This window comes from Pelecanus crispus, chromosome 13 (genome assembly GCF_030463565.1).
Source record: "Pelecanus crispus isolate bPelCri1 chromosome 13, bPelCri1.pri, whole genome shotgun sequence".
Taxonomy (NCBI): Eukaryota; Metazoa; Chordata; class Aves; order Pelecaniformes; family Pelecanidae; genus Pelecanus; species Pelecanus crispus.
In genome coordinates this window covers 850148-865062 of record NC_134655.1, presented here as the reverse complement: position 1 = coordinate 865062, position 14915 = coordinate 850148, and the positions used below count along the sequence as shown (strand labels likewise).

Here is a 14915-nt window from a genome sequence, read left to right as displayed (position 1 = left end):
CAGCTGGGGAGAAGCTGAGCTGAGGACACAGTGCAGAGCCCCGGGAATCCACCCGGCGACGGCTCTGCAGGGGTCTGCGTGCAGCACAAAAAAGGGTGACTGCCAGCATGGGGCTAACGAAGGACCACCTCTGCTCCCATGCCCAAAAAGAGAAGGGAAACGCCTGCAGCCCCTGCAACAAGCTCCGGGCAACTCAAACCCTGGATGCTCAGAGGCGCTCGCTAATGAGCACGAGGCGATTCCTGGCTCCTGCCCTCCAGGGCATCGCGTCCCTCACGTTCCGCTAGCGCTCGGACCCCCGCATCGTGACATGTCCCATCCCCGGCCCAGCTCCCGTAGCTCTGGAGCATCTTTCTCCAGGAGGGGCTGGGTTATCCGCAGGCTGCCTTTTAAACCAGACACCCCCTGCTCCTTTGGGACCTGGCTCTGCCGCTGCCCCAGGGATCTCTGCATCTCCTCAGCAGTTGCCACCGGCCGACTCGCTTCCTTCCCCGCAGCAGCCGCATTTGGAGAGGCCACAGCCAGGCCTGCAGCTTCCTCCCAGGCATGCAGCCATTGCACGGGAACCCCCTTTGCAGGCTGTTGCACCTTTGCGGAGGCTGCCGAGTTCCCGTTTTCCCCATGCATCACCTCACCACCTGTCTTTGTCACCAAGCGTAAAGTGGGATTGCTGCGCTGCACCACATGTCCACCCCAAACACCACCATAATGAGCAAACTCCATCTGCTTTGAGGGAAGGAAGGAGGTCACGGACCTTGGCTTCACTGCCTGTGGAGTAAAACATCAGAAGAGGCTGGAGAGGAAGCAGGGAGCACTTCACAGCCATTTGCCGCTGATCACTTGCCAGCCCGATATTTGTGAATTTACTACAAGGACAGTGAAGCCCCATGTTGGCAGAGGACTTGGGACGGAGCGCTTCCCGTCCTGTAGCAGGCAACGCAAGCTAGGTGAGAAAAAGAAAGCAGCAGGGCCAAGATTTGCCCGTAAAAAAAAAAAATGTTTATTCCTTAAAAATACAACATTCACCTGCAGCCACACAACTACTCAGAACATTTCTTTAGAAGGGTTTTCATCTGCTTCCAGCATAGCGAGCCTTCAGTGTCAGGAGCAAGGCGAGCAGGCAGCCCGATCCCGACAGAAAGGTTCCTTTCACCCATTCCCACTGCCTGCACCCACGGGAGCTGTGCACGGGGCCCTCGCGAGCCGCGCCAGCTCCGGGAGGCACCGGCTCCCCGAGCTCTCTCCGGAGACAGCGGGGCTTTGGTAGGCGCAGCGGCATCCCGCTTGCCTCCTCGCTGTCCAGGTTGCCCAGTGGCAGAACAGATTTCTCCTGGTGGCAAAGAGCACACAAGGTTTCAGGGGAACCTCAGTCCCTCTGGAAGGGCCTTGGTAAAGAAAGCCTGGAGAGGGGAAGCAGCAGGACCCGGGGCTCACCTGGCCCTTACTTGCTTTTACAGCCCAGAGCCATCGCTCCGTAGGCCCCAGCTCCGCTCCCTCGGCTGCCCCACAGAACAACCTGCCTGCTCCACCACGGAACTGCAGAAGACGGTCTCGGCCACCCCTCAGGGGAGCTCCCCCAGCCACACCAGCTCCCACAGGAGGGGTCTCTGGCTGGCCAAGATGGCCCGTCCAAACCACAACTCCCACCCTGCACCCTGCAGCCCACGCTCTGCAGGACCGGAGCGTAACGAGTCCTTCTGCTGCATCAGCTTCCACATTTTAGGTTAAATCCAGCCACCGCGCCCCGCTCACCCGGCCGATCTCCTCTGGATGCAAAGTCAAGGACATGCCTTTCCTGGCTCTGTGTGCTCTGACCACATCTGCCCTCTTGGGCTCTAAACCAGCCCAGATTTCTAAAGCTTCTTTCCTCATTTTCCAAAGGATGGGGGGAATGGCGACAAGTTCCTGCCTGGCGCAGCAGGCACGTCTCCTCCGTGCCCACCCCACCTTCCCGGGTACCCTGGCAGAGTAGGTACGGGGCTCTGCAAGCAGAACCCAACAGCAATGAGGACGATGGTTCATCTAGCTTGGAGGAGTTGCCAAGGTTAAGTCGGCCTACACCCTGCATCAAAACTGCTTCCATAAAGAAAAAAAAAAAAAAGACAGGTCATTGTGGTAGGAGACTCCTGCGGGGAACGGAAGGCCCAATGCACGGACCAGACTTCTTAGGGGCATCTGCTGCCTCCCTGGGGCTCGGGTTAAAGATGTGAAGAGAAAGCCTCCTACCCTGGTACGGCCCTCGGATTACTATCTGCTAGTGATTTTTCAGGCAGGCAGCGATGAAGTTGCAACAAGAAGTCCGAGAGCAATCAAGAGAGACTTGAGGGCCTTGGGATGACTGGTTAAGGGATCAGGAGCACAGGTAGCGGTCTCCTCTATCCTTCCAGTCGCAGGGAACGATGAGCAAGAAGCAGGAAGAGCCAGCAGATCAATACCTGTCTCCGAGCCTGGTGTCACCAGCAGAATTTGGGGTTTTTTTGATCGCAGGTCAGCCTACACAACACCAGGCCTGCTGGCAACAGGCAGGGTACGCCTGTCTGGAAGGGGGAAAAGGATCTATGCACAGAAGTCAGTAGGGCTCATTGAAAGAGCTTTGAACTAGATTTGAAGGGGGAAAGGGATAAAAACAGGCTCACTAAAGATAAGCCCGGGGGCAGCATGCCGATGTTTCGGCGACGGTGTGCTAGCGAGGTCCTTCCCTCTGCTCCACCATGTGCTGAGTACGCTGGAGCACATCTGAAGCGTCCCTGCGCAAATTCACACAGCACCTTAGCCATCTCAGCAGGGGTAGGGGATGGAGAGCCACGCGGCAGCAAGGACACAAGGGTTGTTGAAGTGTGAGAAGCCACAGAAGTGCCTGAGAACAGTCAGGAATTCTAATTTCAGGAATTCACAGGAATTAGGGCTTCTCCCCCCAAAAAAGGTGGCAGGATCAACAGCCCAGCTGAAGTGCGCCTACACCAACACAGGCTGGATCGATGGGCCGAGGCAATTTTACCCTACATCTTACTAACCTCCTGCAGAGGGCTGGGGAGGAGCCTGGCATTTACTGAGAACATGAGGAACAGCCTTTGGGAAGATGCAGGAGGAGAAAAGTCTGTGCTGCTTGTAGCACTTCCAGAAGCTCAGTCTCCAAAGCAAAGCGGGTGGAGAAATTTGGTGGTAAGCCATTAGTAAAATAGAGGTGTGATGTAGGATCTCTGCTCCACCCAGATCAATAGAAAATTAAATACCTTCCCCATGTAAAAAATTATTTACAGACTGACTCTGCAATGCACAGACCACCAGTGGCACTGCCAGAATCAGACTCGGCTCCTAGTGACACTGCCTTCATCTTAGCTTAACTGTTAAACCATTAGTAGAGAAAAAAGCATGAAAAAGAACCAATTGTTTGGCTCTGAGAACTCTGAGCCAACCAAATCATCTTCTCTTTAAACATACCTCAGGTTTTCATCATAGAAATGTCTAAAAAAAAAAAAAATGCCTTTTTTGTTTTTTTCCTTTTGGTGGTTCTAGAAACCAGAAAATGCCTCTTTGCTGTTGCTTCAGAGGACAGTCTATGGCTGTTCCTACCAGTAAAAAGAAGGTACAGGATGAGAAATTTGGGCACACAGAACACCTACAACATTGGCAAAACATATAGTCAACACGCTGTGCTTAAAAATATCAGACATGAACTTTTTTCACAAAATATATTGAACAGCACTTGCCCGTTAACAAACAACTGATCAAAGAAGCTACAGAACTTGAAGTTTCTTCCAGTGCTGCTCTGGACTTATAGTTTCACTTACATATTATACCACCCAAGTCCGTGATGCGTGCAAGATAATCATCATGAACAGAGGTAAGAGGCATCCCAGGTTTTCTTGGCGCACAGATCCTGCTGCTGTTTTCAGCGTTAAGTTGAAGCTCAAGTCATTTTCAATCCCTCAAAGCCACAAAACTTCCACCTTTTCTCTAGGCTGGCCCCGACCCCACTCAGCTCCTGCCTGAACGTGTTCTGGAGTCGAGTCATGAGCACTTCCACTTCTGCAGTGCAAATCTGTGAAAACAGAAGGAAAACGTCACTAAAAATGACGATGCTCTTGGTTACGGAAGCCCTGTAATGACTGGCGATATTCAAGCTCAAACACATTTAATTGCTAAAGTACGCCTAGGCTTTCCCTAGACATCCGGTGATAATCTTGGGGCAGCATGAGTTGTGCTACTGTCACGCTTTGGGGTGAGACGGCTGCAGATATAACAAACACTAGAAATAAGGGTAAAAGGACTCTCCTAATTTTTTCCACTGTGAAATGCAAGATAATAGATTAAAATCTCCCAAGCATTTAAGTAACTGAACAGCGAGTACTGCTACCACTGCTTCGAGAATATAGCTCTCGGTTACTGGGTACAGAAATCAGGGACATGGGGAATTCACATTCACAGTCTGAACAGTCACAAGCATTCATCTGCAGTGCAGGTACCACGTCCCTAATGGCACAGGAGTTGCTCAGATAGAGCAGAGACACAAGATCCGGAGGTTACACTGCTGCAGAAAAGAAGCCTAAATATTTAAGGTGGACAAGAGTTGCTAGGGCGGGTCAGACCAAAGGCTTGTCAAGCCAGACTCTTGTTTCGGGTAGCGACCCACGGTGGAGAACAATCCACCCAGCCCCTGCCCCTAAGCACCCCGAGCGCTGGCGCAGCCCCGGGGATGTCACCCTGCCTTTCAAGATGAGCGACGGCACCTTGCTTCAGGAAGGACTCGCTGCGGGAGCTTTTTCAGCTGTTGTAACACGGCGAGCAGTAGGAAGCGTAATGCGTGACATGGTTTCCTCACGCAGCTGAATCTTACTGCTAAAAACACTGGCCAAGTTACGTGTTTTCTCAACACTGTGCCCTGTAAGAGCCGAAACTAAAGCCCCTGCAGTGTTTTCATGGGGTTGAAGCAGGGCACGTACCTGCCAGCATCTTTACCCAGTCACACACCGCCTATACAATTTGCATCAAAAGTCAATCACACATAGGCAGGCAGGCCTGTAAATTTGACTGCTCAGGCATTTACTAGATAAAATTCATCAAGTGAAAAAACTTTTAAGATGCCACAAGTTAACAGTTTCAGGACATATAAAGAACGCAAAGGCCGTGTCCACCTTATATTCCATTACCTGCAATGGCTTTCTTACGGCAGCAGAAAGATTAAAACCTTACTTGTTATATTCAGAAGAATTACAGATTGCTTCTGCTGTGTTTGGGACTGCTTTGACACACATTCAGAGCCATCTCTGCACAATAACCTCATCCACCCGCTGGTTAGGTAGAGCATTAGAAAGTATTTTTGGATAAAAACATGGGTATTTTCCAATAGTGCAGCGCAATGTGGCAATCCTTTCTACACGTTCTGATCTGCCACAGCCACTGTCTCTATTTTTAACTCCCTTTACAGTCTGCAGAGCCTGTAGCTCTGTACGTGCAGCACTGAGTTTCCAGGGGCTGCGCTTTAAGCTGGGTGCGTACTGACCGCACACCTCAGCGGTGCTTCCTCCTGCTGATATTTCAGCTTCACCCCTGCCACAGTGGATTCAGTTTGACTGTTCTGTAATGTCAAGGCTGATCCCACTTCATGGTCTCTGATACAACACATAACTGGATTTGCCAGGAGATAATCTTGAGGTACTTCCCCTACCACCCTTCCAAACTCATGTTTGACTCTGACCTTCTCAATGAGGCATTACATCGTTCTTTTGATGCACTTACTTTCTGCGTATGCCAGCATGAATTACAGTTTTCAGCCAGCACTTAGCTAGGGAGAAAAGGTTTTTGCTTCCAAGAGCACAGGGTACAACCTACCACTGGGAACACAACGTACACAGAAAGTACATTTGCTTGTAAGCCTCCGTTAGCACGCAAGTGCATTCCTCTGAAACCCCTGTGGCAGTAACTGCATGTCCACAGTTTTCAAAATGTGCCCAACATACAATAAAGATCAAGAGCACCTGCTTTGCAAGATGGATTTGCATTTGGTGGATGAGCTTTTGTCATCATGCTGTTTTGCAAACAGGCAGAAACGACAGTCCAAGTTTTGAGAGAGACAGAGAAACAGCACAAGCTCAGGCTGGCAATGGGTTTGGTAAGGCAGAGGTCCAACCCAAGACACGAAACAGAGCGGACACCCCGGGAGGAACATCATCTACACTGCCCAGCACCTGCGATGCTCACAGTGCTACAGGGAGCTCCTGTGAGGACTGCTTCATGGCTTCAAACCACCCCCGATCTTAATTTCTGCACTGTCTGCTGACGCTCCTGGTGAGACTGATGAGCAGGGAACAGGGGAAAGATATTCCTCTTGCTTTCCTGCTGGCAGCTTCAAGAAACCAGGTTCTGCTCTCAAGTGCTCCCCCCGCTCCTACCCCACCTCAAGCCCAAAGATCTGCCAGACGTTAAAAGCAACGCCCCCAACTAACACCTAGCTCCTGCAATAATCAGGAGGGAGACAAAGAGCTAAGGCATAACCTGAAGAACAAACGGGAAGATCTCCTTTCAAGAAACCAGGCACAAAAGACCTGTGCAAGTCAGCAGGCTGCTGTGTTTACCTGAGCGTCGGCGAACAATAAAAAAGACTGAGGCCATTGCAGAGGTTAAAGGAGGCACTTTTCACATGGCTTTTCTGCCAAGCTTATCGTAGAAACTTCCAGTAGCCCTTTTCTACACTGTAGATTTCAAAGGGAAGTGCCAGAAGTCAGGTGAATGATACAACAGCATTTCTTTAGGAGCTCCAAAGAAAAATAAAGGCAGCTGTTCGCCTCAGAGACAAATTCAGAGCTAGAATGAGAAGCTAAATCATTAGATATGTCTTTAAAGGGCTGGAGTGAGCCTAGAGAACACAGGCCAGAGGGCCGTGCTTTCTTAGAATGGGGAAAATTGAACAGTAAGTTATAAACAAAAGCCGCTGAAAAAGTTCCAATCCAAAGAAATGATTCCCATGCTGTTAAGTCTCCTGTTCCTGGGGCACTTTAAGGAAGACAAAGAAGAAGAGGGGAGTAGAGGAGCAAGGTGTAGTTTCCTTGAACATTCAAAAGCCTTTGCCCAGTCTCCCTGTTTACTCTGAAAAGGAGTCGGAAGCCAGCAGATACACAGAAATACTGCAGGAAGCAGCAGCTGCTCGTTGTACTAAGGCAAATGCATGAGCACTGCTCTTGTTATTGCTCTTCTTGACCCCTGTACCCAGGACTCCATCCCTCCACTTGGCACAGACCCAGGCAGAAGGGGCTGTGATTCAGTGTTTATGCGTTTGTCGTACAAGGCCCTTGCGCAGCACCCCACTGACAGTATCAAAACAGAGACAGAAAAGGTCCAGTGAAGGGCTATAAGATCAGAAATACGGAAAAACTTTGCTCAGAGAAACAAAAACAATACAACTGTTCAGTTTAGAGAGAATATATACAAAGAGTGGCATGGCAGATGTTATAAAGTAATAAACAGTATGCAAGCAGCGGGTTGTTTGCTCTTTTCCTTAGAGGTCATAAGGATAAGGGAAACCAAGGCAACAAACTTAAACAGAATAAACAAAAATATGTTTTAGATGGAGATTTTGAAGAATGGAATTCACTGCTGCAGCTACTGTCGAAGGGTTTTCTTGAATTATGAGCAGGATTACACATGAACATCTGCAGTAAGAACATCATCTTCAGCTCTGTATTTAGGTTAACATGAAGCTGTGGAAGGGCTAAGCCAGAAGGTTGGTTGCTTTGAGCAACCTGATCTAGAGAAAGAGGTCCCTGCCCACGGCAGGGGGGTGGAACTAGATGATCTTTAAAGGTCCCTCCCAACCCATTCTGCAATTTTGAGGAAGTTCACCCCTTCCCTTGTCCTCTTCCGGCAAATTATTCCAGTTAATACACACCAGTTCTTACTGTACAGCCCCTGCACCGTTCCCAGGGAGGGAGTGAAGCTCTTTACCAGCCACACAGACCCAACACACTCGGGGCACAAACACACCGCCCAGGCTGGCTCGGGGAACTGGACGCGTTGGTACACCTACTTTGCTGTCCAGACGTTGCAGGTAGGAACAGATGTACTCTATGCTTGCTCCAAACGGGTGCACGTGAAGAAACGTTGAAATTATTCCTGGGGAAAGGAACACCACAACCGTCATTCTCATGAGACAAGAGCCAGCTGAGAACACCAGCGCTCTGCTACTGCTGGCACAGCACAGAGGGATCTAATCAGGCATTTTTGGTTTTAAGTACAGTGAGGTTTGGCTCCTAGACTGCCAAGGAAACAGCAGCTAACCAATGCAGCTGGTTAGCACTCAAAACAGATCTCACCACTCCCGCTCCTTGCCGAGTACTGGTAACGTGCCCAAGGATGAACCACACTGAGATTATCATACATGTGGGGACAACAGCCAAGGAGAAGGAAAGCAGAGCTCTCCTCCAGCTGTACCATCAAAGGTCAAGGAGCAGGAAGAGACAGAAGTCAAATGGGTAGAGCAGCAGTGGCATGTGTGTCCCATCCCAACAGTTTTGCAGCACTCAGTTAAACAGAGCAACCTGTCACACCCTGTCACGAAGAGGCTCCTTCCCAGCTCACGGCCAGGACTGTATATCAAAAAGATTGACTTGCATTTCTGACCATCATCTGCAGAAAAAGGCTGCGCCTTTGGTTTTCCCCAAAGTCCCTTCCATCTCAATGCAGAAACCAGCCCATGATCTGGCACAAACAGATCCATCCGGACAACAACAAAACATTTATTGTTATTCTCAAATCAGATGTAGAGGGTTGGCTAAGGAGAACTTGGCTGAGAGAAAATGAACTAAAGAAAATGCCTTGTCCCATCAAGACAAGGACTTCTGTTCCTCCTTTTCAAACGGTCCAGAAAATCCCCAACTACCCAGTACTTTGGGCTGAAAAGTCGTAGCATGCCATGTTAGGTTATTTTTCAATATTACTAGGAACAGGCAAGTGGAAAGGAAATAAAAAGGGTAGCAGATACACCTGCACTGTAAAGCACAGGTCACCAATCCCTTCGTGAGCATCACTTGAGAATGCTGGCGATATTCACATCCCAGTGAGCCCGGCCTTCTCTCCCTGCCACCTTCTTCCACCCTTCCTTCATCTCTGGCCACAGGTTCTAAAGCTAGAAGAGCTGATCTGCCCGGGGTCCATAGCACACCATGCCTAATGGTGTGCCTTACCGCTGTGTGGGTCCACAAATGTCATCCACGCTGTGAGGTGCTGCAATGCTCAAGCTGATTAAAGTCTTAGAGCCTGTGACACTGCTCAGGACCCTGTAAGGTTGATTAGGCTCTAACTGAATGAAGACAGACCCTCCTCTGTAACTTACTATCTTCAGTGATGCCTCCCAGAAGAGCAACTTGCACCCTAGTACGTGCTGACCTGGACTGTCACTACACACGAGCCCCCTTTACATGTGCGTGGTCTTGACTGAAAGGTGTACAGCACAAGATTTCCACATGAGCAACGCACAAGGTGAAACCCTGACCCCACCAAAGCTCGAGGCTTTCCTTGGCTCCAGGACTCCCACCTCCACTGGCATAACCACAGGAACAAGAAGTGGCCAGCAGTGGCTGCGAGGCCACCTTGAAGTAAGTCCCACTCAGTTCAGGTCTCCAGCATCATCACCAAGCCCATCAAAAGCACTTACCAACTAACAGAACTTCTCGTTCAGATTTCACGGGACTATTGCTCAATGTCTTATCAACTGGACATTCCTTCTCTTGGCTGCATGCACAAACTCTGGATGTACTGCTCTCCTGTAAAAAAAAAAACCACACAGGGCCTGTTCCACACACCAGCAGCACAGCAGGCACTTACATATCAAGCAGCAGCTCAGTCAGACTTGACAGAGTCTGTATTTTTGTCTTCCTGTTTGTGAGTCATTGCATTCATCGCATTGCTGCATCTACTGTTTATTTTGCAAAATGCTTCCATCAAAGCACAGCTATGTTCATGCTACTGCATCTGAACTATCAAGTCAGATTAAAAGCTCACGAAGTTAAGTAAGACGCCACAACACACACTATCAGCCCTGTTCACTGCTATGTTTGCTCTACAAGGGCCTTATTTTAAATAATAAAAGAAAAACCAGACTAGAAAGCAAGCCTTGCAGTGACTAATTCAGATGCAGATGTTTACTTTTCAGATGCCTAAATGGAGGCAATATGATTAACCAAGTGCCCAACAGCTGCAAAGGCTTTAGGATCAGACTGTACTTGACTTGAGTTTGTGGTACTGAATCAAAACAGAATTTTGCATAATTTATTATCCCCAAAAGAAACACAAGACTGCCACTGATGCAAAGACTTGGTGGGTACACTAAAGGCAGGACTACTTTTATTCCTAAGTTTTACGCAGAATTCCAGTGGTCTGAGAGCTACAGCCAGCTATAATTGGAAGTAGCCTCCAGTCACTAGTGAAACGGACTGGACTTGGGCCAACAGCAAAGATAGAATTAAACGGTCCCTTGGGTTTGCTCAGCTTCTTAGCCAGTGCAATTCTTCAACTACGTAGGACTGAAACTGTGCAGTCCTGCCCTAAGCAGGCTGTAATTTGCGTCTGCTGTTGAAAGTAAAGGTCTGCACTGTGGAAACGGAGCTAGCTGCGGGCTGACACAGGGACTGCAGTTCAGCCAGTAGTGTTACGCTGGAAACGCACTGCCCGCCTTCTCTTAGAGATGCAAGAGATGGTTTTGAAGGCTACTGGAAATGACAGTGCAACAAATTATCTTGCACACCAAACCCCATTGCTACACCACAGTGTTGCAAATACCTACTCGGCTCTTCCAGCCAGAAGCTGTTAGCAATGGATAACTTGATGCTTTAAATTTGTAGAGACTGTATGTTCCACGCGTATACACTTCATAATAAACCAAACTTTAAAAAATTGCTCATTTTACAATGAGGTGTCATTACTTCCCTCAGTAAGATATTCTGACTAAAGGAGCAGAAAAGAAACTCTTAGACTTACATTCCCTTGGCAATCAATCGCATCTCTCTCCTTGTCCTCTTCATCTGCTATGCTTTGCTACACATAGGTAAAGAAAAGGGAAGATTACTGATGATAGTCTGTTATTTCTGTTCTTTGGTATCAGGCACTGAAGCTCCTGCACTGAAGACTACTGGGATACAAAGACATTTTTAATTACTAGAAAGGCATTTATTATCTTCCCAGCTCGTGGCACAAAAAGGTGGGGCTAAAGACTGAAAATCTGAGACAAGACCTAGGATTTGGCCCTGTGGTCCTCAGTGACAAGTGCTGCGTAATGTTCCTTGTCTATTCTGTGTAACTGTGACTGTGCTATAGAGGAGAGGACCAAGCAAGTTCAGATTCATGCATGGGTCCACAATCAAAAGACAGAGTGGATTACAACAGAGAAGAAACAGTATGTATTTATGTTTAAAATAAATCCAGTAAGCATAAGAATATTATAACACTGACAAAAACTTTCAATTCAGTAGTGTTTTACGGAGACCAGATCAAAACACGTCCCTAAAATGCAAATCTGAAAATCAATGTTTGGTAACTGAGACCCTTTCTTCTTGTCTTTTAAAGCTCAAGTTGCAGAAGAACACATTTCAGCCATGATACCGCTGTGTATTATAAAAAAAGTTAATCTTTTATTTACACAGTTGCTTATGCAGATTGTCTCACTGGTACGTGAAGCAATCAGCAAATTCATGATTGGTATACATCCTCCAATTTGGCAGGTAATTTTTTCTAGCTTTCCAAAGGCAACTGCTCCTAAGCCAGGGCTAGGCATCTTCTACACTCTGCCCTTCACTGCGCTCGTGATGGACCATGAAATCCAAGCACTTACTACTGAGAATAAGGAAGCATTGGGATGGCACATACCTGCTCCTTCAGGTTTTCTAATAATGTTTCTATTTTTAGTTTGTCTTCTCTCACTTTTTCTAGCTCAGCTTCTCTCTTTTTGTATTCATCTTGTACTTTCAAAAGATGCTGGAAGAGAAAAGATAAACTCAGCTCTTAACCTGCCTTTCACCTCCTACTATTTAAAGAACATAAAATGAATAAGGGCTTTTCCATGAAGACCAGACAGATCATAGTCAGAACAATTAAAAGATTAAGTACACAGCAAGAAGAAATCTTTTCTACAATGTACCTTAGAAACATCTTTGCCTATTAGCGTACGAAAAAAGCATGACTTTGTAAACATGGGGCAGTAATTCCATCAACAAACCTTCACTGTCCTTGAAATAAAGCACGTTCTGTGCACTAGACTGCGGGCCTCACCCACGTTAAAGCTAACTCTTCCTCTCCCCAAGTCTGGTTCATGCTACAGCCATACAAACAGTCAGCACATGGGAAGGAGCAGCACAGAAACAAGTGACCTGGGGAAGTCACCTTAAAGTCTTCCACGTTAATACAGAGGCATCTTGTAATTTAAGAAAATACTCCGAAACAGCCACTGGATAAGGAGATTTGCACTATTCTTTGCACAATTCCACATTGTGCAGAAAAAAGTGATGACCGCTCCCCACCCTGGGCATCAGCCCAGCAGCACGGGGCACTTGCCACAACCACCACAGCAAGCTGTGCGCTCCCGTGACCAGCAAAGCTCAGGAGAAGGGTCGGGTAGTGAATCACGACCCACATCCCGGATGTAAGCAGAATAAAATTCTCAAGCCTAACCCAGTGTCTATCGAGGGGAACCAAGCTGTGGCTGTGGACATCGCAGTCTGCTTCCAGAGCAAATCTGTACTCTTGAATGCATCCACAGGGAAAGCAGATCAGTACAAGAACCTAACAACACACCAAGACAGGTGACAGAGGAAAAGTATGATTGATCTCCTGTTAGAGCCAGAAGAAAACAGTGCTCAAACTGCTAACAGCACTGGGCCTCCCAGAAATAGGCGAGATCAAGTCACCAGGAGGAGAAAAGCTTAAATGCTAATATGGCAAAGGCACTGGTCTAGCAGCTTTCCTACGTCAAACGTGGATACATAAATATTTCAGTGAACGCTTTCTTCCATGCTTTAAAAAACCCTAATCAGTTGTTTAATATTTTTCTCCCTCAACTAGAGGAAAAAAGAAAAAAAGATTCATAAGCCTATTCATTAATAGTTACAAACAAACAGCATCTTTTTTCATCACGGCAGTTCCTCCAGAGTATTCTCCCAGCACCATTCATGCTGGTAGCAGTGTAAAGAGAAACTTGACCTGCCTGACACCCGTAAAAAGGTTAAGTCCTGCAATTCCAGCCATTTCCTCCCACACTGAAGGCTGACGGTGACTACAGAAGGCTTTTCCTGCCAGCTCCCACATCACAAACACCAGTGCTGTCAGTTCATACATCAGGTTCAACCAGAGAACCACCACAGCTTTCACGGCATTGCTGCAGGTTCTTATTTTAACAAAGTGCTTACCTGAACTATTATACGCTCTGTATGCTTGGTTATCAGTCTGGCTTAATATCCCAAGGGCTACTGTTGAGGTTTACGAGGACCCAAACCACTCAATATTCAGCCCAGGAAAATACCAAAGAACAAGACATGCCCTACATATTTCCTTGAGAATGGAAATGCAGTAAAGTTCAGAAAAAGATGTCAAAGCAATTTCTCACTGTCTTGCTCATGCTGATAACCAGGATCTGACGTTGTTACAGAGCAGGTAAGCACAGACTCAGTACTTCAGAAGCCACAGTGTGGTCAAGCAAAGAGCACACAAGGAATCCATAAACTATGGATTGTTTCCATGTGAGTTATCAGTTCATACACAATCACTGTTTTAAGCATTTGGTTGGTTGGGGTTTTTTTGGCAACACTGGAAATGACAGAAAGTTTCTCCCATTTGCCAGTTTTGATCCCACTGAAAACCAAAATGCCATTGCTTGTGTTCCTGCTCCACATCACAGCCGCTTTGCCTTTGTAGCAAGCCACAGCTGTAGAAAAGTCCAGGCCCACCTTCTGCATCCCCTGCAGAGCCTGCTGGAGAAGCTTCATCTGCTGCTCCTTGGTTGTGTCTTCATCCCTGCTCGCTTTGCCTTGCTCCTGCTTTAGCAGTTCCACCTCGTTCCGGTAGGCATCGAGCTGCCAGCGCAGGCTGTCGTTTTCTTCTTTCAGGGCTTCCACCTGTGATACCAGCGCTGGAAAACAAGGCAGGCAGGGATCAAAAGTCAAAGAACTGGGGGCAAGAAGTCCGTGGGTGCTCTCACACAGCGTCTCTCTAGCTCTCACCGCCCAGTTACAAATCCAGAGTACCAAAATGCGTTTGTCTGAACCACTGTTTGCGACATCTCTTTAGAAAACAAGCTCCTCTGGACGAAGAGCACCTCTCAGTGGGGAATATAGTATTAAAGTTGGAAGGGAAAAAAAAAAAAAGCAGCAAAAGAACATATTGGGGTGAAATGACCATGCTGGCAAGGAAGCAGGTTTCCTAACCAGCAAAGCTGAAAGAGTCTGGGACAGGCCCCTGTGGCACCTTCAGCCAGAAGAATATCTCCATCAAGTCATGGGATGAAACACCTGCACCAGTCTTGGGCTTGGTAAATTCACATTATGGCTGCAAAGACAGCTTCAGCGGGTTTCAAAACATACCCGTGATGTGGAGGGCATCGCCTGACATCCCATAGCCTCGCTGTTAGCCTCTGGTATTCAGGCTGTGGCCAGAGCATGTGGAGGTATGTTTGCCTGGGACTCGCACACCGTGCTTGGAAGACAGGGAAGACAGACAAGACATGCTGCATGGGAAGAGGGTGGGGTTTGGGTGGGTTTTACCTAATTGCCCCCACTCATTCTCTCCAGAGTATGCGTTGGACCCCACTCCGCGCAGCTGCACATTTCAAAAGGAAGGACAGCAGGCAATATTCAGTAGATCAAAAACTGCTTTCCTCATATCAGAGAACCAAGGTGGAAATGAATTAAATCCCTAAAATGGATCTGGACAAAAAA

General features: G+C 47.8%; 1 protein-coding gene across 2 annotated transcripts in view; it reads right to left on the bottom strand.

Moving 5' to 3' along the window:
- Nucleotides 1-3487: 3487 nt before the first annotated feature.
- ENOX2 (ecto-NOX disulfide-thiol exchanger 2) overlaps nucleotides 3488-14915 on the bottom strand; it is a 47158-nt gene continuing 35730 nt past the window's right edge. For both annotated transcript variants that reach the window (XM_075720422.1, XM_009484756.2), the window contains 6 exons: nucleotides 13929-14110; nucleotides 11857-11964; nucleotides 10972-11028; nucleotides 9650-9758; nucleotides 8024-8109; nucleotides 3488-4042 (listed from right to left, as the gene is read on the bottom strand). In XM_075720422.1, the coding sequence (XP_075576537.1) occupies nucleotides 3911-4042; nucleotides 8024-8109; nucleotides 9650-9758; nucleotides 10972-11028; nucleotides 11857-11964; nucleotides 13929-14110 (674 nt within the window). In that variant the 3' untranslated portion in view covers nucleotides 3488-3910. The remainder of the gene's footprint in view (nucleotides 4043-8023; nucleotides 8110-9649; nucleotides 9759-10971; nucleotides 11029-11856; nucleotides 11965-13928; nucleotides 14111-14915) is intronic.